At 49.0% G+C, this 27712-nt stretch overlaps 1 protein-coding gene across 1 annotated transcript in view; it reads right to left on the reverse strand.

The window, feature by feature from the left end:
• Window positions 1-27712, reverse strand: part of zfpm1 (zinc finger protein, FOG family member 1) — a 101318-nt gene that overhangs the window by 35876 nt on the left and 37730 nt on the right. The window contains exons 2-3 of the mRNA XM_068739565.1: window positions 27160-27354; window positions 11441-11578 (exon numbers count right to left, since the gene is read on the reverse strand). Coding sequence (XP_068595666.1) covers window positions 11441-11578; window positions 27160-27354 — 333 coding nt within the window. The remainder of the gene's footprint in view (window positions 1-11440; window positions 11579-27159; window positions 27355-27712) is intronic.

Consider the following 27712-nt stretch of genomic DNA (forward strand, 5'->3'; position numbering starts at 1 on the left):
ACACTAGGAGCAATAACCCCCAAGCTGGGTGCATGGCTCCAGCAGGTACCAGGAACAACGTCCAACATATCCGTCAAGAAGAGCGCAGTCCTGGGGACGGCTAAGATCCTGCTAGAACCCTCAAGCTCCCAGGCCTCTGGTCGAGGGCCCGAGCTTGAAGGAGACACCGTACCGTCCGGGTGGGAAAGACGCCAATTTTGGGTTTTTATGTAACAGAGACAATATAAAGTATAAACTATGTTATTCAACCAGTTCCAACATCTAGCACACCAGCATAAGAGAATATATTTTACTGTGTAGATTTCTCTGCTAAAACGAATACTCCAACCAATGCAAATCACTAGTTCAGGAAGACTTTTAGAGCAAGAACATGTCAAATATCTACACAAATTATTTCATCAAATTATTAATTTAGAATAACAAAACACTAGCAGAAGGATAAAACTGCTAGGAGGAACCCTAATGTGAGACTGTAAGAAAGGAAAAACCCTCATTCAGTGTGTGTGTGTGTGTGTGTGTGTGCGTGTGTGAGAGGGCACACCCCACAAGCCCTGATTCACACTCCCAACTCCATCTCCCCAGCCATCCCTCTGCTGTAGCCTGTCAGAAATTGAAAGTGGAGACCTTCCAGAAACTATCCCTGATTATCACATATAAATTAATTAGAACATGTTTCTTGACATTCACACAGATGGGGAGAGGAAAAAAGACTGAGGCAAAGCCACAAAATTAATTGTCCATATGTGACTGATAATTAATTCAATCATTAATTCCTGTCTGCTTTAACTCCTTCTGGCTCACAGGAAAGAGGACGTTTCAATCAGGCTCGTATCGGCAATGCATGCTGGGAAAAAGAAGCTGAAAAGTTACAGAGAAGAGAGGCTTGATCGACACTCAGGGTCATTCAGAGGTTTTCCAATTAAACAGAGGAGAGGAAGAGGTAAGAGATTCCCTTACGCTGTGCTAGGTGGCCATAGTAGGGCAACTGTGTGCCAAAGCCTCGGCCTGCCACACCCAACACACGCCGCTTGAAGGCCACACCCAACACACGCCGCTTGAAGGCCACACCCCAACACACGCCGCTTGAAGGCCACACCCAACACACGCCGCTTGAAGGCCACACCCAACACACGCCGCTTGAAGGCCACACGCAACACACGCCGTTTGAAGGCCACACCCCAACACACGCCGCTTGAAGGCCACACGCAACACACGCCGCTTGAAGGCCACACGCAACACACGCCGCTTGAAGGCCACACGCAACACACGCCGTTTGAAGGCCACACCCCAACACACGCCGCTTGAAGGCCACACCCAACACACGCCGCTTGAAGGCCACACCCAACACACGCCGTTTGAAGGCCACACCCAACACACGCCGTTTGAAGGCCACACCCAACACACGCCGCTTGAAGGCCACACCCAACACACGCCGCTTGAAGGCCACACCCCAACACACGCCGCTTGAAGGCCACACCCAACACACGCCGCTTGAAGGCCACACCCAACACACGCCGCTTGAAGGCCACACGCAACACACGCCGTTTGAAGGCCACACCCCAACACACGCCGCTTGAAGGCCACACCCAACACACGCCGTTTGAAGGCCACACCCAACACACGCCGTTTGAAGGCCACACCCAACACACGCCGCTTGAAGGCCACACCCAACACACGCCGCTTGAAGGCCACACCCCAACACACGCCGCTTGAAGGCCACACCCAACACACGCCGCTTGAAGGCCACACCCCAACACACGCCGCTTGAAGGCCACACCCAACACACGCCGCTTGAAGGCCACACCCCCCAACACACGCCGCTTGAAGGCCACACCCAACACACGCCGCTTGAAGGCCACACCCCCCAACACACGCCGCTTGAAGGCCACACCCAACACACGCCGCTTGAAGGCCACACCCAACACACGCCGTTTGAAGGCCACACCCAACACACGCCGTTTGAAGGCCACACCCAACACACGCCGCTTGAAGGCCACACCCAACACACGCCGTTTGAAGGCCACACCCCAACACACGCCGCTTGAAGGCCACACCCAACACACGCCGTTTGAAGGCCACACCCCAACACACGCCGTTTGAAGGCCACACTCCAACACACGCCGCTTGAAGGCCACACCCAACACACGCCGCTTGAAGGCCACACCCAACACACGCCGCTTGAAGGCCACACCCAACACACGCCGCTGCCGGTTCATTAATATCATGCACAAAAACACCAACATCAGGAAGCTACAGCCGACCTCAAGGTGAGAACGAAGAACAACATTCAAGGACACATTGATCCACATTAACGAGGATGAAATGCTTCATCTTTGGTCGTCTAGCTTTGTCTGGATTGCTGCTGGTTGGAGATTCCACCGTACCCAGATCTAACAGCAGACGTTGGAGAATGGATGCAGGCAACGTAAAGGTACATTTCTGTATGACAGAGAGGCATGTAGGATGTGCTGCAGTCAGCACTCTGATAAAGGAAAGCCAATGTCCAGTCCCACCCGTGGACACACCAGGTGTACGGAAGCTCAGGGCGATAGCAGCCGGACAGCACAGAGAAATGCTCCTTTCGATTATGGCCTCGCACCAATCAACTGTCAGAGATGGAGGAGCGGAGTCACAAGCAGACATACCGGAGAGGGGAGACGGGACGGTGGACACTCACAATATGTGCTGCAGATTAAGAGGAGGCAATGGGGGCATTCTGGCCTCAAGTAGAAGGTGCCACTTTTCTCTTGCGTTCCTGTTGTGGTCATACTGTAACGCATCAACTCTGCATTATATGTGGGGGACAGCTGATGGCTCAGGTCTTATATGTGGGGGACAGCTGATGGCTCAGGTCTTATATGTGGGGGACAGCTGATGGCTCAGGTCTTATATGTGGGGGACAGCTGATGGCTCAGGTCTTATATGTGGGGGACAGCTGATGGCTCAGGTCTTATATGTGGGGGACAGCTGATGGCTCAGGTCTTATATGTGGGGGACAGCTGATGGCTCAGGACTTATATGTGGGGGACAGCTGATGGCTCAGGACTTATATGTGGGGGACAGCTGATGGCTCAGGTCTTATATGTGGGGGACAGCTGATGGCTCAGGTCTTATATGTGGGGGACAGCTGATGGCTCAGGTCTTATATGTGGGGGACAGCTGATGGCTCAGGTCTTATATGTGGGGGACAGCTGATGGCTCAGGTCTTATATGTGGGGGACAGCTGATGGCTCAGGTCTTATATGTGGGGGACAGCTGATGGCTCAGGACTTATATGTGGGGGACAGCTGATGGCTCAGGACTTATATGTGGGGGACAGCTGATGGCTCAGGTCTTATATGTGGGGGACAGCTGATGGCTCAGGACTTATATGTGGGGGACAGCTGAGACCGCTCCTCCTCCTTCCTAGTTTGACAGACGGCCCGTCCCTCTCAAAGTCTCCGTCTTGCAGGGGAAAGGTGTGAAGCTATCTTCAAATGAATGGCCCCGTCCCGCAGGTGCAGAAGGGCTGTTGTGTCTTGCCCTGAGGTGTGATCTTGTGTTCTGGAGTAGCAGGGTGTACAACTTGCCCATGCCCCGGGCCCTAACAGCCCAGACCATCGTTGGTGTCTTCAGAAGAGTTTAAATATCTGCTCTCCACCAACCTGTTAGACTTGAAGAAGCTTCCTGGATGAAGCATCGGCAACCCCCGAATCAGAAACAGAATCCAGCCGCGTTCACATTCACTTCACTTCACTTTGAGCATTTAGCTTCAGAATCATCTCATAGTTCCACAAATCAAGTTCAATTTGAGATTTCCTGTCCTTGTAGTGGATTCAACATTCTGTCCATTGTTGGAGTGGTTTCAGGAATCAGGCTTGAAACTGGGCTTTAACATATTTATTATTTGTCTTCGATCTGTGATCAAACAGATAAAGATCTATGAAGTCAGAAACATGATTTCATGCTGACCCACATAAAATACTGTATTGTACTGTGTTCATGGGACAAAAACGAGTTTCTGTATTCTGTATTCAAGGTGCTCGTAGGGGCACGCTGCTCCTGAGAGGCGGCGGGGTCTGTCTGTTGGCTGGAGATACGCAGGATGGATGTAGGTCAGCTCCGCTCTGAAGAAACTAAAACCGGTGGGCAGTGCTGCATCACATGAGGGCCTGAATGTGGGCCGGGCTAAGCATTAGTCAGTAGCTATTGGACAGTCACTTGGAATCTGGTCTCTGACTTTACCCGCCATTGTCCTCACCTCAGCTGATGCCATGGCTGTGTTGCAGAACCCACAGAACAGAATAGAACAGAATAGAGTAGAGTAGAATAGAAAGCCTGTATGTCAGAGGCAGCATTCTGAAAGCAGGAGGTCCAACGTCTCCCAGCATGTCAGCCCACGTGCTCTTCTAGTGACTCTGATTCTCTTCCACGAGCGAAGGCAGAAGCAACAACCACACATGACTCGAGGCATCAAATGCAAGGTACACTATTTGCTACACACATATATACTGTATACATATATATACATTTATTGTGAATTCATGTGACACTGGACCAATCAGAGAAAAGTCAAACTGGGATAATCCGATGGGAAACACGGCCTTAAATCAGAACAAGCCTCAAATCTAAACTATTTCCACCACAACTTGCTGAATTTAAGGTCAGTGATATAAAAACACGATTATTTATCAGAAACTGTTGACTGTTTGATCGAGCTATCTTTGATCTGTTTTAACTATTATAATGGTGAAAAGATACCTTTAACTATTACACAGGCCAATAGCAGAGGATGGTCACGGCCCCGCCCTCCAACCACTGTGACCCACAGATGGGCCTGCAGCTGTAAATAATCTCCTGATCTAGCAAGTCTTTGCCTTCTGAGATTCTCAGAGGAAATAAATGAGAAAGATATTCACAGAGGGAGAGACAGGAGTCAGAAAATGTATTTCCCATGGCCGTTCCAGAGGAGAGAAAATCAGGGAGCCAAAATAGAGCTTTTGATGTAGAAAGAACAAACTGAGACATGTCCCTCCTTCCCACAGGCAGCGCTAAAGCACCACGCCCGTGGGCGAGACTGTGGCTGCCTTTAAGAACAACGAGAAAGCAGAACAGTTCATCCATTGAACAGACAAAATCCAAATGAGGGCAGATAAAAAACGGACCGGACCTCCTCTTAAAAGTGTAATACCTCGTTACGGAACCTTATTATGTGCAAAACATATTGCAGAAAAACTTGTAAATTATGACATCGCTACAGCCAGCTGGAACTATCAATTGGGGACGAAGGTGGTTCTCACTTAACGACAGTGTTATGTCCCAAAGACGATTCCGTCGCTAAACAATTCCGTCGCTAAACGATTCCGTCGCTAAACGATTCCGTCGCTAAACAATTCCGTCGCTAAACGATTCCGTCGCTAAACGATTCCGTCGCTAAACGATTCCGTCGTTAAACTATTCCGTCGCTAAACGATTCCGTCGTTAAACTATTCCGTCGTTAAACGATTCTGTCGCTAACCGATTCCGTCGCTAAACGATTCCGTCGCTAAACGATCCCGTCGCTAAACAATTCCGTCGTTAAACTATTCCGTCGTTAAACGATTCTGTCGCTCAACGATTCTGTCGCTCAACGATTCTGTCGCTCAACGATTCTGTCGCTCAACGATTCCGTCGCTCAACGATTCCGTCGCTCAACGATTCCGTCGTTAAACTATTCCGTCGCTAAACGATTCCGTCGTTAAACTATTCCGTCGTTAAACGATTCTGTCGCTAACCGATTCCGTCGCTAAACGATTCCGTCGCTAAACGATTCCGTCGCTAAACGATTCCGTCGCTAAACTATTCCGTCGCTAAACAATTCCGTCGTTAAACTATTCCGTCGTTAAACGATTCCGTCGCTCAACGATTCTGTTGCTCAACGATTCTGTCGCTCAACGATTCCGTCGCTCAACGATTCCGTCGCTCAACGATTCCGTCGCTCAACGATTCCGTCGCTCAACGATTCCGTCGCTCAACGATTCCGTCGCTCAACGATTCCGTAGGGTCACCCAAGGCGGTAAGGTCAAGGGGGAGGTTCCAGACCTCAACGGGGGAAGTGGCGGAGGACGCTCTTGGCGCTGCCTTGCCCAAACAGTATCCGGCATACTGAAACACACCGGCGCACGCTTTCCACTGCCATCACGAAGTCCTGTAAAAACGTCCTCGGTCTGCACTTCTTTGACGCCCCCCCCCCCCCAGTCACACTCATTGACACACCCGTAACCCTTCACCTCAGTCACCATTCATTAGTTATCTCTGCACCCTAAACCCAAGATTCCACTTCTTCCTTCTGCTCACCTGCTCCTGGCTGCTTTTCTTTTCTCGCCCTCCCTGCCTCATGCTCTTCTCTTTCTCTCTTCTCTATGTTCTCTGTTGCCATTCATCCCTCTCTCCAGAGTTCACCCCCGTTAACCTCGACCTATCTAGAGATGAGATCTCATCTCAGCACTGGGTGTTAACCGTTTATGCTCCTGGTTTACCAGATAACAGATAAAACACACACACACAGCTATTCAAGATTTAACACTGTTCCTGTTACGGGGGGGGGGGGGGGGAGCACTTTATCATAATGTGACTATGTTCTCACATTAAAGGTCCCATATTATGAATATGAAAAACTCACTTTCCCATGTTTCTACACTATTATCGTTGTTTTGGATCCTTTATCAACCCAATAACAACTAAATAAACCATCCAGACAATCCGTCATAGTTTGTGTAGTTCAGTAATCAAGTCCTGAAATGCATCTGGAAGAAACCCAGTAGAAGGATGGAGCTGCCAGGGAACAGGACTAGAGGACGACCCAGGAGAAGAGACATGGACGTAGTGAGGGAGGACATGGTGTTGGGGAGGACGATGCAAAGGACAGGGCTAGAGGACGACCCAGGAGAAGACACATGGACGTAGTGAGGGAGGACATGAGAGTGGCTGGTGTTGGGGAGGACGATGCAAAGGACAGGGCTAGAGGACGACCCAGGAGAAGAGACATGGACGTAGTGAGGGAGGACATGAGAGTGGCTGGTGTTGGGGAGGACAATGCAAAGGACAGGACTAGAGGACGACCCAGGAGAAGAGACATGGACGTAGTGAGGGAGGACATGAGAGTGGCTGGTGTTGGGAGGACGATGCAAAGGACAGGACTAGAGGACGACCCAGGAGAAGAGACATGGACGTAGTGAGGGAGGACATGAGAGTGGCTGGTGTTGGGGAGGACGATGCAAAGGACAGGACTAGAGGACGACCCAGGAGAAGAGACATGGACGTAGTGAGGGAGGACATGAGAGTGGCTGGTGTTGGGAGGACGATGCAAAGGACAGGGCTAGAGGACGACCCAGGAGAAGAGACATGGACGTAGTGAGGGAGGACATGAGAGTGGCTGGTGTTGGGGAGGACGATGCAAAGGACAGGGCTAGAGGACGACCCAGGAGAAGAGACATGGACGTAGTGAGGGAGGACATGAGAGTGGCTGGTGTTGGGGAGGACGATGCAAAGGACAGGGCTAGAGGACGACCCAGGAGAAGACACATGGACGTAGTGAGGGAGGACATGAGAGTGGCTGGTGTTGGGGAGGACGATGCAAAGGACAGGGCTAGAGGACGACCCAGGAGAAGAGACATGGACGTAGTGAGGGAGGACATGAGAGTGGCTGGTGTTGGGGAGGACGATGCAAAGACAGGGCTAGAGGACGACCCAGGAGAAGAGACATGGACGTAGTGAGGGAGGACGATGCAAAGGACAGGGTGAGGTGGAGGCTGTCGGCTACTATCACTGCTCTGGTCAGACCGTTGTAACAATGTCGTGTCCACAGGTCCATATTGTAGCCCCCCCCCCCCCCCCCCCCCAAATCAAAAACAGGGCAGGCAGCATCAGGGTCTGTCCTGATTGGCTCCTCACTAGCTGCATGGTGGCAGCGTCCTTCACCTGCATGTCCAACCAGGTTGCTGTGAGCTACGTTTGATGACCCTGACCCTAACCCTAGGATCCTCAAACACAATCTATTTGATCTCCTGCTTTGTGGCAGCATTGATCTGTCCTGATGATCATCAGACTTCACCAGCCTGGTCAGCACATCTGGAACTGCTGAACCAGATGTTTACACCTGTTTCAGCAGGTTGTCGTTTTGTGCCCCACCATGGGAGAGGAGACCGTGGGTGGCAACTGCCAGTCAGCCAGCGAATGGCAAGGGATTCCTGTAAGAGTCATTTGCATATCGAGCAGTGAGGTAGAAAATATCGAACCCTCCAGCCTGCAAGGTCGCCCGAAAGATTGCTGCTCCCCATCATTCAGTATGGACACACAGTAGATTAAAAAGGAGGCTTGATAGGGAGCGGCGTCCACCCCGACTTCTGCACACGACACCAGCAACACACACTCGACACACACTCGACACACATACGCTTTAAGACCGACGGCACGCTGGAGGAGGAAACAGGAAATAGCTGAAGCCTCTAATCCATTCAGAGTTTATCGTCTCTTTTCCATATCTGTGAAAGCCTCGCCACAAAGACAATGTTCCGTTAAGAAAAGAGTTTCGCCAACTATCACAAAGAATTTATTTAGGGTGACGCAAACAAATCGTTAAAGGCTGAGAGATGGAGTCAACTATAAAAATGTTGTCCAGTAATGAATCGTATTATCTTGTAGCTGAAAGAGAGAAACCAGCAGAAGGGCTGAATTAAAACGTTCTAAAACAGCAACGACTGGGACAAATAATGACTTGAATAAATTAGTGATTTTTATCACAAGGTTAGAACACAAACTGTTCATGGAAAGAGATATGAACGTACATATCGAGGAATTATTGGACTTCAAACAGGAATGACTCATTTTCAGAATGTGCGGATTAATATTCAAAGACTTTTGGCTCGAATGTTTGTGCATACTGTATGTAGTATAATTTGGTTTACACCGATAACCTTATCGCTGGCGGAGACACATGAAGGAGGCTTTCCTAACAACTGCGGATGTTTTATTTGAGGGACTGCCAAATAAGGACACAATTATGTCAGGAATAAAAAGGGACGCCCCTTTCAGCACGGACTGTGGAGAGACATGCGAGTGAAATGTCAGAAAACGCGTCTCAGCAGCAAACGTCTGCTCTCAAAGATGCTATTTGAGTAGATTTAGCGTGGACCTCAACGCCATTGTGGCGAGATGCAGTGTGATACCGTGAGCTGCAGCAATCAGATGAAGACGGCGCTGAGTCAATCTCGCCGAAGCGACCCCCCCTACCCCCCCAACAGGCCAGACGTCGTCCCAGAGAGACAAGGACAGAGATCCCACTCAACTGCTGCTGCTTCTTCCTGCCTGTGAGTTCAGTGTGTCCTACACAGCCCTGATTTATAGATGTGTACTATTACAACACGTTTAAATACTGCAACAAACAGTAGAACAGATCATTTACAAATGATCTGATTCAAGAAGTACGTGCACGTGGGCTCGAGTATGTTGTGAAGTGGCACGCCTCGTGAAAAAGGTTGCCGCCCCCTGGCTGAAACGGCACACAAGGGAAAAACACTGAACAAAATCCATCCTGGGACCAGGAATTCCACAGAAGTAAAAACGAATTTTAAACCAGAACACATACGAATGGCCTTCAACACAACTAGACAACGTTTGTAATGCAGTAATTATTACAGTCCATGAAATGCAAAGACGGCCTGAAGGCAACGACGAGTGGGAGCCCCGAGGAATGTCGACATTCCCAAAGGCCTCCGCCCATCTGTTCATGGGAAGCAGCTGAGGTGAGGAGAACAGTCCATGAGAAGGGGGGGAGCTCTTAGTGGTGATGGAGAAACCGGAGGAGGAGGAGAAGGTGGATGGATGGAGGGAAGGTGGGGAGGAAGGAGGAGGGGGGGCTTGACGATAAGAGAAAAATTCAGACCGGTCAAAGTTTCCTTTTTGCCAATCGTGCTCCTGATAAAGACAGCGCCTGCTTCGGAGCTGATAGAGGGGCTATCTCGCCCCCCCCCCCCCCCCCCCCCCATCCATCTGCCTCACTCACCCAGCAAAAAAACAGAAGGGCCCTATCGGCGCAGCATCGTGGTGCGAGCAGCAACCAGCAACAGCAGAGCAATTAATATCGCTCCACTGTTAAAGGGACGGGGCTGGGGCGGGACGATAATGGACACGTCCTCTCGTCCCCACCGGAGGAACCAAAAGACACACCAAAAGACACACCGTGTGGACGCAGACGTACGTCAAACGTCTCCCGGCATTGTTTGACTCATTGAGAGAAATAAATAAGCAAACAAACCTCGATAAGAGGAAATAAATAATACTATTATGTTATCTCCTCTTAGCCAAGTGTGTGTGCGTGTGTGTGTGTGTGTGTGTGTGTGTGTGTGTGTGTGTGTGTGCGTGCGTGTGTGTGTGTGTTTGTGATTGTGTGTGTCTGCATTTCAAGCTCAGGGGGACAAAAGGACGAGACGAGGCTCAAACATGGCAAAAGACTCGTTTGCCCAAAACATGGCAAAAATGTTTTGTGTGGTAAACATTTGAGGCAGACGCTTTATGGAGCGGGAGACGGACATGCGACGCTGCAGCTGCAGCAGTGATGCGACGCTGCAGCTGCAGCGATGCGACGCTGCGCCGATCCGTCACGGTGACCGTTTTACCGGTCGGTCTCCGTTCCTACTCTCACCCGAAGAACAAGGTCGGCTAACATGACCTTCCTCCGTAGGGGGTTGGCAGAGTTGGGAAAGTAACTAGTAACTAAAAGTAAGATTACTTTTCTCCAGTAACAAGTAGTGTTGTCCTCCAGCATCTGTTTGAGACAGGAATGAGGGACGCTGTCCTGCAGCATCTGTTAGAGACAGGAATGAGGGACGCTGTCCTCCAGCATCTGTTTGAGACAGGAATGAGGGACGCTGTCCTGCAGCAGCTGTTTGAGACAGGAATGAGGGACGCTGTCTTGCAGCAGCTGTTTGAGACAGGAATGAGGGACGCTGTCCTGCAGCATCTGTTTGAGACAGAAACGAGGGACGCTGTCCTCCAGCATCTGTTTGAGACAGAAATGAGGGACGCTGTCCTCCAGCATCTGTTTGAGACAGAAATGAGGGACGCTGTCCTGCAGCATCTGTTTGAGACAGGAATGAGGGACGCTGTCCTGCAGCAGCTGTTTGAGACAGAAAAGAGGGACGCTGTCCTGCGGCATCTGTTTGAGACAGAAATGAGGGACGCTGTCCTGCAGCAGCTGTTTGAGACAGAAAAGAGGGACGCTGTCCTGCAGCAGCTGTTTGAGACAGAAAAGAGGGACGCTGTCCTGCGGCATCTGTTTGAGACAGAAATGAGGGACGCTGTCCTGCAGCATCTGTTTGAGACAGAAATGAGGGATGCTGTCCTGCAGCACCTGTTTGAGACAGGAATGAGGGACGCTGTCCTCCAGCATCTGTGTGAGACAGAAATGAGCGAGTTCACTGACCTGGACCCTTCCACTGCAATATCTCGTCCTGGACCACGCCCTCCTCTTGCTCGTCTCTGCTGCTGTGTAACGACACTTGCTCCTCCCCTTCCTCATCGTCATCATCAGGGCCTCCTCCAGACTCTCGCGTCCCGGGCTCTGCATGGAGACAAACAGCAGCATTTGAGGACACACTCACGTCAGGATTGGTCTTTGACTCGACCTCCTCGAGTCAGAAGCATTTGTGTGTGTCCAGATACGCGTGTTTCTGGGTGAGGGACACCCAACCACAGAGACGGACTCGAGACATCTTCATCTCGACCTTCAGTTGGCTATGATTGGCTCGGGCCTCCTGCCACCCAGCGGTCTCCCCGTCTCTCGTTCGTCGCCGGCCGCCCTTCTTCCCTTTGTCTGTCTTTCCATCTCCTCCTCCTCCAGCCTCTGTCCCTTTCAGCAGAGACCGCTCCCCTGCTATTGATCAAGCTGATCATACAGCCTGCTGATCAAAGAGATCTGTGGCTGGACGTATGTGCGTTCATCAGAAGCTCTGATGAGTGTGTGTGTTTATCCAGCATGCACATGGCCATCCCTGAACTTGCCATCAGTGGCCTCATCATATTGCTAGGCCCCGCCCTATTAGCGGGACTCATGCTAGGCCCCGCCCTATTAGCTGGACTCATGCTAGGCCCCGCCCTATTAGCTGGACTCATGCTAGGCCCCGCCCTATTAGCGGGACTCATGCTAGGCCCCGCCCTATTAGCTGGACTCATGCTAGGCCCCGCCCTATTAGCTGGACTCATGCTAGGCCCCGCCCTATTAGCTGGACTCATGCTAGGCCCCGCCCTATTAGCGGGACTCATGCTAGGCCCCGCCCTATTAGCTGGACTCATGCTAGGCCCCGCCCTATTAGCTGGACTCATGCTAGGCCCCGCCCTATTAGCGGGACTCATGATGACTTAGATTAGGTTAAGAGTTACATCAGACATGTTGTTCTCTGCTCTTGCCTCATCATCAGGTCAAAGGTTAAAGTGACTCAAAAGCTGATTGCAGGTAAATGGATCACAAATATGATCGTATTAATGTCACGCAGCTTCAATGGCGTTACAACCAAACAAAGCCACCATATCTTTGAAGTCAGGATTCCAGTATTGGGAGCTGTGACAAATAAATGAGGTTGTTAAAATGTATTTCTGTGAGTTGTGTTGCAACAGTTGGGCTGATATATGATCAATAATGCCTTATCCAATTATCTCTCTGCAGGGAAGGAATGGACAGCGTGACATCACCTCCCAAAAGGCATGAACAAGGAATCCCAATTCTCCAAACTTCACAAACAACATTCCTGGCATCTGGTGAATGTAAATAGGAACTCGCTGTGCTAGGCCACGCCCTATTAGCGGGACTGACCCGCCCTCAAAGCATGCACCTCTTTGGCCTCCTTCAAAACATCCCTGAATATTCACCTTTCAGGGGGGCAGAAACGGAGACAGAGTCATGACTCTCTTTTTTGTTCACCGACGTTAAGGGTGTCAAACTCATTTTCTCCAACGGCCACGTTAGCATCATGTTAGCCCTCCAGAGGCCAAATGTAAACCGTAACAGTGAAAAATATAACTAAATGTAATGTAATTTAATGTGAAATAAATGTAACGACTCCTTAACATGCTGTTAAATAACTATTATTTTATTTAACTCTTTAGCCGCCACAGTAATTACAATAACATATTCACTTTTTTAAAAGGTTGTAACTTAAAAATTGTTAGAGATAAAGCCAAACTGTAAATGAGAAAAATCATAAGTATGAACCAAAGTTTGTGATGGGAATAAATTAACCTCTAATAATGTGGAAAAGTTCTGTTCAAATGCAATCATCACGCAGGAACAAAGATAATCGATACAAAATCAAAGCAAAAGCAAAAAGCCACCACCTTGTCTTATCATGGACATGCAGAAACCAAAAAACCAACCGAAGTGGGAAAGATAGAAGATTCCCCGAGTCACTTTCAGGATCAGCACTGGACAGCTCCATATGTAGCCGGCTACCTATGGAGCTGTCCGGTGCTGATCCTGATCCATATGTAGCCGTCTACCTATGGAGCTGTCCAGTGCTGATCCTGATCCATATGTAGCCGGCTACCTATGGAGCTGTCCAGTGCTGATCCTGATCCATATGTAGCCGGCTACCTATGGAGCTGTCCGGTGCTGATCCTGATCCATATGTAGCCGTCTACCTATGGAGCTGTCCAGTGCTGATCCTGATCCATATGTAGCCGGCTACCTATGGAGCTGTCCAGTGCTGATCCTGATCCATATGTAGCCGGCTACCTATGGAGCTGTCCGGTGCTGATCCTGAGCGGCATATGAAATGATCAACATTTCAGTACATGCTGGAAAAAACAAAAAAGTTCAAATAACTTTCAATAGTCACCTCCAGCGGATTATTGATTTCCTGACTGCAGCGTGTTGCTATTGTTATTGACATGTTGCTGAATTTTTTCATTTGATCAGTTCACTACTTGTTACAAAGATTGCATATTCAATTGTATAGTTGTAAAAATATATGGATGTTCTCATGTTAGCTCATTTAGATGATGATGCTGGTGTATCTCATGTTCTCATGATAGCTCATTGTAGATGTGATGATGCTGGTGTATCTCATGTTAGCTCATTGTAGACGTGATGATGCTGGTGTATCTCATGTTCTCATGTTAGCGCATTGTAGACGTGATGATGCTGGTGTATTTCATGTTCTCATGTTAGCTCATTGTTGATGTGATGATGCTGGTGTATCTCATGTACTCATGTTAGCTCATTGTAGACGTGATGATGCTGGTGTATCTCATGTTCTCATGTTAGCTCATTGTAGATGTGATGATGCTGGTGTATTTCATGTTCTCATGTTAGCTCATTGTTGACGTGATGATGCTGGTGTATCTCATGTTCTCATGTTAGCTCATTGTAGATGTGATGATGCTGGTGTATTTCATGTTCTCATGTTAGCTCATTGTAGACGTGATGATGCTGGTGTATTTCATGTTCTCATGTTAGCTCATTGTTGACGTGATGATGCTGGTGTATCTCATGTTCTCATGTTAGCTCATTGTTGACGTGATGATGCTGGTGTATTTCATGTTTTCATGTTAGCTCATTGTTGACGTGATGATGCTGGTGTATCTCATGTTCTCATGTTAGCTCATTGTAGACGTGGTGATGCTGGAGTATTTCATTTTCTGATGATAGCTCATTGTAGATGTGATGATGCTGGTGTATTTCATGTTCTCATGTTAGCTCATTGTTGACGTGATGATGCTGGTGTATCTCATGTTCTCATGTTAGCTCATTGTTGACGTGATGATGCTGGTGTATCTCATGTTCTCATGTTAGCTCATTGTAGACGTGGTGATGCTGGAGTATTTCATGTTCTGATGATAGCTCACTGTAGACGTGATGATACTGGTGTATTTCATGTTCTCATGTTAGCTCATTGTAGACTTGATGCTGGTGTATCTCATGTTCTCATGTTAGCTCATTGTAGACGTGATGATGCTGGTGTATTTCATGTTCTCATGTTAGCTCATTGTAGACGTGATGATGCTGGTGTATCTCATGTACTCATGTTAGCTCATTGTAGACGTGATGATGCTGGTGTATCTCATGTTCTCATGTTAGCTCATTGTAGACGTGATGATGCTGGTGTATCTCATGTTCTCATGTTAGCTCATTGTAGACGTGATGATGCTGGAGTATTTCATGTTCTCATGATAGCTCATTGTAGATGTGATGATGCTGGTGTATTTCATGTTCTCATGTTAGCTCATTGTTGACGTGATGATGCTGGTGTATCTCATGTACTCATGTTAGCTCATTGTAGATGTGATGATGCTGGTGTATTTCATGTTCTCATGTTAGCTCATTGTTGACGTGATGATGCTGGTGTATCTCATGTTCTCATGTTAGCTCATTGTAGACGTGGTGATGCTGGAGTATTTCATGTTCTGATGATAGCTCACTGTAGACGTGATGATGCTGGTGTATTTCATGTTCTCATGTTAGCTCATTGTAGACGTGATGATGCTGGTGTATCTCATGTTCTCATGTTAGCTCATTGTAGACGTGATGATGCTGGTGTATTTCATGTTCTCATGTTAGCTCATTGTTGACGTGATGATGCTGGTGTATCTCATGTACTCATGTTAGCTCATTGTAGACGTGATGATGCTGGTGTATCTCATGTTCTCATGTTAGCTCATTGTTGACGTGATGATGCTGGTGTATCTCATGTTAGCTCATTTAGATGATGATGCTGGTGTATTTCATGTTCTCATGTTAGCTCATTGTAGACTTGTTGATGCTGTTGTATCTCATGTTCTCATGTTAGCTCATTGTAGACGTGATGATGCTGGTGTATCTCATGTTCTCATGTTAGCTCATTGTAGACGTGATGATGCTGATGTATTTCATGTTCTCATGTTAGCTCATTGTTGACGTGATGATGCTGGTGTATCTCATGTTCTCATGTTAGCTCATTGTTGACGTGATGATGCTGGTGTATCTCATGTTCTCATGTTAGCTCATTGTTGACGTGATGATGCTGGTGTATCTCATGTTAGCTCATTGTTGACGTGATGATGCTGGTGTATCTCATGTTAGCTCATTTAGATGATGATGCTGGTGTATTTCATGTTCTCATGTTAGCTCATTGTAGACGTGGTGATGCTGGAGTATTTCATGTTCTGATGATAGCTCACTGTAGACGTGATGATGCTGGTGTATTTCATGTTCTCATGTTAGCTCATTGTAGACGTGATGATGCTGGTGTATCTCATGTTCTCATGTTAGCTCATTGTAGACGTGATGATGCTGGTGTATTTCATGTTCTCATGTTAGCTCATTGTTGACGTGATGATGCTGGTGTATCTCATGTTCTCATGTTAGCTCATTGTTGACGTGATGATGCTGGTGTATCTCATGTTAGCTCATTTAGATGATGATGCTGGTGTATTTCATGTTCTCATGTTAGCTCATTGTAGACTTGATGATGCTGTTGTGTCTCATGTTCTCACTTTAGCTCATTGTAGACGTGATGATGCTGGTGTATCTCATGTTCTCATGTCTGCTCAGCAGTCCACGTTCTACTGGTGCGATTCATCTTCTACGTATGAAACCGTAATTTAGTCTGGAAACAGGGCCCCCTTCATTAATGCCATCAAGCAGGTTATTTTGCTGATCATAACTTTGGATTTCTCTTTACTCCCTTCTTCTAGGTCTTCTTTTGTGCGCTCCCTCCCCCCCTTCAGCCCCCACCCCATTAACAACTGAGCTGTCTGCACAACGCGTGTTTACCCCCGCTCGGATAAACAGATTGTGCCCGATCGATACCGGTCGTAAACGCTCCAGTGTGACGTCGTCTCAACTTGCCGTTATTAATGTTCAGCAAAGATTGGATCTGCATCATCAAATAATCAACACACCCCCCCCCCATCTTCAGGGCACATCCACACACTGCCATGCTGTACACGCTAAAGCAAGCAGACCCCCCCCCCCCCCCCCACCTAAACAGTGCCATTACTTTCAGCTATAAATCACATTGAATGGCACGTTGATTTTATCCTGCAGGGGCTGAAGTGAGGGAGGGGAGCTGGAGACACAGTTATTGCGTTTAATATGATCAATATTATCTCCCATATCATCTCAGACAGGAAGGCAGGTATCAGGAGGAGTCCACAGACACGTTTCTGCCTTCCCCCCATAGCCAGACGGTCTCCATCAATCTGATAATATGATCCCCCCCGTCACACCTGCGGGGCAAAGTCACCCAACAATCTCACTTCCTAACTTCCACAACAAGCAGATGTTTGGGTTCCTTCCTGCTGACTGCCATGCGGCCGTTTGTCTTCCCTTACATCCTTTCTACGTGACGTTCACCAACATGGCGGCTGCAGTTTGATTTCAGGAGTTAAGTTACCCTCGACAGGAAAACCGGAGGTAGAAGGCTCCTCTCAGGGCGCCCCCTGAAGCACAAAGAATATGTGGAGGAAGCAGGATCATTGAACGGGGGAACATGGAGTCCCTACTGACTTCCTTACTCTTGCTTGAGGTTCATAATAAGCCTGAAAAGGAGCCACACAGGCAAAGATGGACTGAAGTCCAACGTTTCCCTCTTCCTGCAGCAGAACCAACATCATGCCTGAAAGCAGCAGGAGGAACATCCTGGAGAAGAAGAGTCATCCAGAAACGAGAGATCACAACAAAGACTGCTCAGCTCACGTCTGTCTGATCACATGTCTGTCTGATCACATGTCTGTCTGATCACATGTCTGTCTGCTCACATGTCTGTCTGCTCACGTCTGTCTGATCACACGTCTGTCTGCTCACATGTCTGTCTGATCACACGTCTGTCTGCTCACATGTCTGTCTGCTCATGTCTGTCTGCTCACGTCTGTCTGATCACATGTCTGTCTGATCACATGTCTGTCTGCTCACATGTCTGTCTGATCACATGTCTGTCTGATCACATGTCTGTCTGCTCACATGTCTGTCTGCTCACATGTCTGTCTGATCACATGTCTGTCTGCTCACATGTCTGTCTGATCACATGTCTGTCTGATCACATGTCTGTCTGCTCACATGTCTGTCTGATCACATGTCTGTCTGATCACATGTCTGTCTGCTCACATGTCTGTCTGCTCACATGTCTGTCTGATCACATGTCTGTCTGCTCACATGTCTGTCTGCTCATGTCTGTCTGATCACATGTCTGTCTGATCACATGTCTGTCTGCTCACATGTCTGTCTGCTCACATGTCTGTCTGCTCACATGTCTGTCTGCTCACATCTGTCTGATCACATGTCTGTCTGCTCACATGTCTGTCTGCTCACATCTGTCTGATCACATGTCTGTCTGCTCACATGTCTGTCTGCTCACATGTCTGTCTGCTCATGTCTGTCTGATCACATGTCTGTCTGCTCACATGTCTGTCTGCTCACATGTCTGTCTGCTCACATGTCTGTCTGCTCATGTCTGTCTGATCACACGTCTGTCTGATCACATGTCTGACTGCTCATGTCTGTCTGATCACATGTCTGTCTGCTCATGTCTGTCTGATCACATGTCTGTCTGCTCATGTCTGTCTGATCACATGTCTGTCTGCTCATGTCTGTCTGATCACACGTCTGTCTGATCACATGTCTGATCACATGTCTGTCTGATCACATGTCTGTCTGATCACATGTCTGTCTGATCACATGTCTGTCTGCTCATGTCTGTCTGATCACATGTCTGTCTGATCACATGTCTATCTGATCACATGTCTGTCTGCTCATGTCTGTCTGATCACATGTCTGTCTGATCACATGTCTGTCTGATCACATGTCTGTCTGATCACATGTCTGTCTGATCACATGTCTGTCTGATCACATGTCTGATCACATGTCTGTCTGATCACATGTCTGATCACATGTCTGTCTGATCACATGTCTGTCTGATCACATGTCTGGAGGGCATGTATGTTGTCACTCTTGAGCACAAATGCAGACAAGAAAAAAACGGAAGAAAAAAAGAAACATGAAAAGCTCCTTCTCACTGTTATTTAGAAGTAAACAACTGTTGATGCTTGATGTGTCACTAAAGCATTAAATATTAAAGTCATAGATCAGCTGGAAACGTGTCTCTGCACAGAAAGCTAGTTTTCTCCGTTTTCGGTTGGAAGCTGCTGATTTTGGTGATTTCTGCCTCTTTTCAACGGCCAATAACTTCAGAACAGAAAACAGTAGAAACGCGTTTTGTTTTTCTGATGAAAAATGAGACTTTAATCTCATCTGCGTAGTCATAGTACATAATATTCTGTGGGTCTAAATAAGTGAAAACCGCAGGTACTCAGCGTATGTCAGCGCTGCCAGCGGCTGGCACTGAATGAGTTAACTGTATGAAATAAAATAAAGAAATGATATTGACCGGTTTGAATAAATCACACTTAGAACCTATTCAACATGACACAGGAGGGGATGAATGATTAACTACTGGTCTGTTAGACATTTTGTGTTGGCAGACTAATCCATCATTACCCTAATCAATTTAACTACCCCCCCCCCCACACACACACACACCAAATGGCACTACCACCTTGTGCGTTGTGGAAGGTTCCTTTTTTGTGCAAGCAGAGAAACATTTCAAACCAAATGAGGACCCCCCCCCCCCCCATGTGACATCTCATAGTAAGAGAACATCCGTTCTCGAACACACAAACATGATTCGTTGTCACGGCGAATCTACAAATGAATGATCAAAGGCCGACATCGATGTTCTGTGGACAATGTCCCCCTGATAGCCCCCGTCCGCCGTCCCACTTTAACAGTGTTGGCTCGGACGTAGCGTTGAATCATTATAAAGATTAATGTCACTAAATAACGGCCCCCCCGAGGTTTATGCACATTAAACATTACTATTACAACAACACATAATCATCCTCAGCCGGGTCAAACTAGCCTAAGCTAACCAACTAACTTAGTGATGACGCGTTTGAGGACCCTGGTTTAGCGGGTTTGGTGGAGGAACAGAGCGCTGGTCCAGCTAGCATGAAGCCTGCGTGTGTGCGTGTGCGTGTGTGTGTGTGTGTGTGTGTGTGTGTGTGTGTGTGCGTGTGTGTGTGTGTGTGTGTGTGTGCATGTGTGTGTGTGTGTGCGTGTGTGTGTGTGTGTGTGTGCGTGTGTGTGTGTGTGTGCGTGTGCGTGTGAGTGTGTGTGTGTGTGTGTGTGCGTGTGTGTGAGTGTGTGTGCGTGTGTGTGCGTGTGTGTGTGTGCGTGTGTGTGTGTGCGTGTGTGTGAGTGTGTGTGCGTGTGTGTGCGTGTGTGTGTGTGTGTGTGCGTGTGTGTGTGTGTGTGCGTGTGTGTGTGTGTGCGTGTGTGTGTGCGTGTGTGTGTGCGTGTCTGCGTGTGTGTGAGTGTGTGTGCGTGTGTGTGCGTGTGTGTGTGTGCGTGTGTGTGTGTGTGTGCGTGTCTTCCAGATGGTGGATAAGAGGCCTTGCCTTTATTAGCCAGATAAAGACCTGGTATTGATCCCAGGTTGAAAGAGCAGGTTCGTCAAACATGACTGATTTACAGAGAACTGATAATGACAGCACTGGGCAACCGAGGAACTCTGGGAGGGAGGGGGCGAGAGAGAGAGGGGGGAGAGAGACAGAGAGAGAGAGATGTGTTTGGGGTGATGCTGGGCAGCCAGGCCAAGTTTTCTCGTCTTTCTTCTCACACAATCTGGTACACACGTCACCCACTCCTCACCTCTCCCTCCCTCTCACTGTTACACACACGCACGCACACACACACGCACACACACGCACGCACGCACACACACTCACCCCGAAAACTCATCTCTAATCTCGTCTCGATTAGCACCTGACAGAATTTCCATGGGTTTATCAAACCGAGCCAACCAGCAGACGCTTATCACTTCCAGGCCCAACATTTCACAAGAGCAGGAATTTTTGAGATTAAAAAACACAGCAAGTGAAATCTTGAATAAGTCAAAAGAATATGAGTGAAATTCTGCTATCAGGCGGAACAAGGGGGGGACTGAGGATAAGAGCAGCACGAGGGGGCCGCTTCGCAGGAACCCAGATTGAACCACATTCTTTATTTGTTTAGACACAATGGAGACACAAGAGCGATGCAGAACCTCATCACGGTTCTGTATCCGGTTGTGTATCCTGATGGATACCAGGTAGACAAGAGAACGACGTGGCATGGAAGCAACCATTTAATAACTGGTGAGGACACTCGGAGCGATAAAAGCCGACGCCGTGCACACAAACGCATGTGAATGATCAAAAGGCTCAATTACCCACAGACCGATGTTTGTTGTAGAAACAAAGACCTGTGGGGGGCGCTGTGTCAAGTGCAGTTAAATTCAGAAGGTCGTAGTACATTCACTAGTGGATCCTTAAAGGTCACATATTCTACCCTTTTTCCACAAGTGAACGCAGTTCCCAGAGACATGTATGAAGTATCTGTCCCAGTCTTTGGTCCAAATCCAGATGGTCCAGATGCTGCAGGACAGCGTCCCTCATTTCTGTCTCAAACAGATGCTGCAGGACAGCGTCCCTCATTTCTGTCTCAAACAGATGCTGCAGGACAGCGTCCCTCTTTTCTGTCTCAAACAGATGCTGCAGGACAGCGTCCCTCATTTCTGTCTCAAACAGATGCTGCAGGACAGCGTCCCTCATTCCTGTCTCAAACAGACGCTGCAGGACAGCGTCCCTCATTTCTGTCTCAAACAGACGCCGCAGGACAGCGTCCCTCATTTCTGTCTCAAACAGACGCCGCAGGACAGCGTCCCTCATTTCTGTCTCAAACAGATGCCGCAGGACAGCGTCCCTCATTTCTGTCTCAAACAGATGCCGCAGGACAGCGTCCCTCATTTCTGTCTCAAACAGATGCCGCAGGACAGCGTCCCTCATTTCTGTCTCAAACAGATGCCGCAGGACAGCGTCCCTCATTTCTGTCTCAAACAGACGCCGCAGGACAGCGTCCCTCATTTCTGTCTCAAACAGACGCTGCAGAACAGCGTCCCTCATTTCTGTCTCACACAGACGCTGCAGGACAGCGTCCCTCATTTCTGTCTCAAACAGACGCTGCAGGACAGCGTCCCTCATTTCTGTCTCAAACAGACGCTGCAGGACAGCGTCCCTCATTTCTGTCTCAAACAGACGCTGCAGGACAGCGTCCCTCATTTCTGTCTCAAACAGACGCTGCAGGACAGCGTCCCTCTTTTCTGTCTCAAACAGACGCTCCAGGACAGCGTCCCTCATTTCTGTCTCAAACAGACGCTGCAGGACAGCGTCCCTCATTTCTGTCTCAAACAGACGCTGCAGGACAGCGTCCCTCATTTCTGTCTCAAACAGACGCTGCAGGACAGCGTCCCTCATTTCTGTCTCAAACAGACGCTGCAGGACAGCGTCCCTCATTTCTGTCTCAAACAGACGCTGCAGGACAGCGTCCCTCATTCCTGTCTCAAACAGCTGCTGCAGGACAGCGTCCCGCTTTTCTGTCTCAAACAGACGCTGCAGGACAGCGTCCCTCATTTCTGTCTCAAACAGACGCTGCAGGACAGCGTCCCTCATTTCTGTCTCAAACAGACGCTGCAGGACAGCGTCCCTCTTTTCTGTCTCAAACAGACGCTGCAGGACAGCGTCCCTCTTTTCTGTCTCAAACAGATGCTGCAGGACAGCGTCCCTCATTTCTGTCTCAAACAGACGCTGCAGGACAGCGTCCCTCATTTCTGTCTCAAACAGATGCTGCAGGACAGCGTCCCTCATTTCTGTCTCAAACAGACGCTGCAGGACAGCGTCCCTCATTTCTGTCTCAAACAGACGCTGCAGGACAGCGTCCCTCATTTCTGTCTCAAACAGACGCTGCAGGACAGCGTCCCTCATTCCTGTCTCAAACAGCTGCTGCAGGACAGCGTCCCTCATTTCTGTCTCACACAGATGCTGCAGGACAGCGTCCCTCATTCCTGTCTCAAACAGACGCTGCAGGACAGCGTCCCTCATTCCTGTCTCAAACAGACGCTGCAGGACAGCGTCCCTCATTCCTGTCTCAAACAGACGCTGCAGGACAGCGTCCCTCATTTCTGTCTCACACAGATGCTGCAGGACAGCGTCCCTCATTCCTGTCTCAAACAGACGCTGCAGGACAGCGTCCCTCATTTCTGTCTCAAACAGACGCTGCAGGACAGCGTCCCTCATTTCTGTCTCAAACAGACGCTGCAGGACAGCGTCCCTCATTTCTGTCTCAAACAGACGCTGCAGGACAGCGTCCCTCATTTCTGTCTCAAACAGACGCTGCAGGACAGCGTCCCTCATTTCTGTCTCACACAGATGCTGCAGGACAGCGTCCCTCATTTCTGTCTCAAACAGACGCTGCAGGACAGCGTCCCTCATTCCTGTCTCAAACAGACGCTGCAGGACAGCGTCCCTCATTCCTGTCTCAAACAGACGCTGCAGGACAGCGTCCCTCATTCCTGTCTCAAACAGACGCTGCAGGACAGCGTCCCTCATTTCTGTCTCACACAGATGCTGCAGGACAGCGTCCCTCATTCCTGTCTCAAACAGACGCTGCAGGACAGCGTCCCTCATTTCTGTCTCAAACAGACGCTGCAGGACAGCGTCCCTCATTTCTGTCTCAAACAGACGCTGCAGGACAGCGTCCCTCATTTCTGTCTCAAACAGACGCTGCAGGACAGCGTCCCTCATTTCTGTCTCAAACAGACGCTGCAGGACAGCGTCCCTCATTTCTGTCTCACACAGATGCTGCAGGACAGCGTCCCTCATTTCTGTCTCAAACAGACGCTGCAGGACAGCGTCCCTCATTCCTGTCTCAAACAGACGCTGCAGGACAGCGTCCCTCATTCCTGTCTCAAACAGATGCTGCAGGACAGCGTCCCTCATTTCTGTCTCACACAGATGCTGCAGGACAGCGTCCCTCATTCCTGTCTCAAACAGACGCTGCAGGACAGCGTCCCTCATTCCTGTCTCAAACAGACGCTGCAGGACAGCGTCCCTCATTCCTGTCTCAAACAGACGCTGCAGGACAGCGTCCCTCATTCCTGTCTCAAACAGATGCTGCAGGACAGCGTCCCTCATTCCTGTCTCAAACAGACGCTGCAGGACAGCGTCCCTCATTCCTGTCTCAAACAGATGCTGCAGGACAGCGTCCCTCATTCCTGTCTCAAACAGACGCTGCAGGACAGCGTCCCTCATTCCTGTCTCAAACAGATGCTGCAGGACAGCGTCCCTCATTTCTGTCTCAAACAGATGCTGCAGGACAGCGTCCCTCATTCCTGTCTCAAACAGATGCTGCAGGACAGCGTCCCTCATTCCTGTCTCAAACAGACGCTGCAGGACAGCGTCCCTCATTCCTGTCTCAAACAGATGCAATGAACGTGCACACACATCTTGTGCACGTTCTCGTACTGTGACGTCAGTGACAGAGATTTCTTCCAGAAGCGTTTCTGGACTTGATTACTACACAAACTAGGCAGGACTGACTGGAGGGTTTATTGAGCCGTTTTTGGGTTGATACGGAACCAAACCCTCCATCATCGTCTAGAAACATGGGAAAGTGAGTTCTTCAGAATATGGGACCTTTAAAACAGGCCAGAAGACGATAGACGGAAGTCTCTGCCACTAACTGAGCATAAGCGACACCTAAGAGATAAGACTTGAGACACTCACCCAAGGGAACATTCTTCTACCTTCCACCTGTGTGTTACGACTTTACACAGATAATATCGCACCGGTCAGGTTGTATTTACGGTCTGAGTCCAGGATTGGATCATTTTTGAGATGAGGTGAGAAGTCCAGCATAAAACCAAAGGTTTGCTGTGGAGGATTATCTCGTGGTGAGGTCACCGAAACGGGCCTCATGCAATCCTCGACATGACGACTGCTGAAAACACAAAAGCTCATAAGTCATACGATGAAGTTATGGGAAAGGTGGCTGAGGCTAGACTAAGGACAGAAGTGAGTATTTGTGAGCAGCAGAATGTCTTTATGCTGAGTAAGAGTACCACAGACGCAACGTTAGCGTTGAGGCTAGCAATGGAGAAGTACAGGGAAGGTCAGAAGGAGCTGCATTGTGTCTTTGTAGATCTAGAGAAAGTCTAGGACAGGGTGTTCAGAGAGGAACTGTAGTACTGCATGAGGTACTGTAGTACTGCATGAGGTACTGTAGTACTGCATGAGGTACTGTAGTACTGCATGAGGTACTGTGGTACTGCATGAGGTACTGTAGTACTGCATGAGGTACTGTGGTACTGCATGAGGTACTGTAGTACTGCATGAGGTACTGTAGTACTGCATGAAGTACTGTAGTACTGCATGAGGTACTGTGGTACTGCATGAGGTACTGTAGTACTGCATGAGGTACTGTGGTACTGCATGAGGTACTGTAGTACTGCATGAGGTACTGTGGTACTGCATGAAGTACTGTAGTACTGCATGAGGTACTGTGGTACTGCATGAGGTACTGTAGTACTGCATGAGGTACTGTGGTACTGCATGAAGTACTGTAGTACTGCATGAAGTACTGTAGTACTGCATGAGGTACTGTAGTACTGCATGAGGTACTGTGGTACTGCATGAGGTACTGTGGTACTGCATGAGGTACTGTAGTACTGCATGAGGTACTGTAGTACTGCATGAGGTACTGTGGTACTGCATGAGGTACTGTAGTACTGCATGAGGTACTGTAGTACTGCATGAGGTACTGTAGTACTGCGTGAGGTACTGTGGTACTGCGTGAGGGAGTCTGGAGTGGCAGAGAAGTATGTCAGAGTACTTCAGGACATGTAGGACAGCAGTAAAGTGTGCCGTAGGAGAAACAGGGGAGTTTAGTGTAGAGGTGGGATGCACCAGGGACCAGCTCTGAGCCCCTTTTTGTTGCCATGGTGATGGATAGACTAACAGAGGTGAGACAGGAAGCTCCTCTGAATGTGATGTTTGCAGATGACATTGTGATCTGCAGGTAGAGGAGAATCTAGAGAAGTGGAGGTCTGCTCTAGAAAAGAGAGGGATGAAGGTGAGCAGGAGTAAAACAGAGTACATGTGTGTACATGAGAAGGTCCCAGGGGGGACAGTGAAGCTACAAGGAATAGACGTAAAGAAGGGAGAGGACTTCAGGTACCTCGGGTCAGCAGAGCAGAGTGATGGAGAGAATGTGGAAAGGAGGTGAAGAATCGTGTGCAGGCAGGCTGGAACGGGGGGAGGAAAGTATCAGGTGTGCTCTGTGATAGGACGAAGGGACAGGTCTACAAGACAGTGGTGAGGACAGCCATGATGGACGGATTAGAGACAGTGGTGAGGACAGCCATGATGGACGGCTTAGAGACAGTGGTGAGGACAGCCATGATGGACGGCTAAGAGACAGTGGTGAGGACAGCCATGCTGGACGGCTTAGAGACAGAGTCTCTGAGGAAAAGACAGGAGGCGGAGCTAGAAGTGGAGGAGATGAAGATGCTGAGGTTCTCCTTGGGAGTGACCAGGTTGGACAGGATTAGAAATGAGACAATAAGAGGGACAGTGAAGGTTAGACGTTTTGGAGACAAGGTCAGAGAGACCAGACTTTGATGGTTTGGACATGTCCAGAGGAGAGACGGGGACTATATCGGTAGAAGGATGCTGAGGATGGAACTGCCAGGGAACAGGACTAGAGGAAGACCCAGGAGAAGAGACATGGACGTAGTGAGGGAGGACATGAGAGTGGTTGGTGTTGGGGAGGACGATGCAAAGGACAGGGCTAGAGGACGACCCAGGAGAAGAGACATGGACGTAGTGAGGGAGGACATGAGAGTGGCTGGTGTTGGGGAGGACGATGCAAAGGACAGGGCTAGAGGACAACCCTGGGTTGCTGTGGCGACCCCTCACGGGACAAGAGGAAAGTATAGTAGTAACTCTTCTTCGTGAGGAAGAAGAGTTACTACTACTACTAGAAATGAATGACGCATCTTCTCCAATGCAGTAAACATATATTCCTGTATATTATAAAGTACGCTGACATTCCATTTAAGGTGTGTGGAATTATATTTCCGGTTGGGGGGGTCACCTTGCCTGTCTAGGGTCAGTAACTGTCCCCTCCCTTAATAGAAGTGTGAGGATACATTTAGCTTGTTTTAATTGGAAGTACTTTTACTTCACCACTGCTCGTCCTTCCACCCCCAACCCAACTAGAGACCAGTCGTCTCTTCTCACCCTCGTCATGCAGCGGTGCGTAAGGCCGGGGGCGGGGCCGGGGGCGGGGCCGGGGGCGGGGGCGGGGGCTGGGGCTGGGGCTGGAGCTGTCGCCTTCAGCTGAATCGTCCGGGTCCGACACACCCCCCTCCTCTCCTGACAGGCTCGGGTTGTCGGCTGTGTTTTCTTCAACGCCGTCAAGCTCTCCGATGGAACCTGCAAGACAAAGAGGAGGGAAATGTGACGCTGTGTTTCATTACCTCTGCCGAGGCGAGGGAACGTCATCGCTGGCGTCTGTCCGTCCGTCCGTTAGCAAGATAATTCAAACGGTTCTGGACGGCTCTGGGTGAAATGTCCAGGATCGTTGGAATGGACTGTTACCAGGAACATGTGATTACATTTTGGTGCGGATCCAGAAGAGATCCTGGATTCTGGATCCCTTTAAACTTTCATTAATGTTGCAGTTCCATAAACATGGGTCATTATCTCGGTTGGTTATTGACCCATCTTTATGGAATTGGACACATTCATGCAGGGGGGGGGGGGGGGAGTCGCTATCTCACCACCAGATTTA

The sequence above is a fragment of the Brachionichthys hirsutus genome, chromosome 5, assembly GCF_040956055.1.
Source record: "Brachionichthys hirsutus isolate HB-005 chromosome 5, CSIRO-AGI_Bhir_v1, whole genome shotgun sequence".
Lineage (NCBI taxonomy): Eukaryota > Metazoa > Chordata > Actinopteri > Lophiiformes > Brachionichthyidae > Brachionichthys > Brachionichthys hirsutus.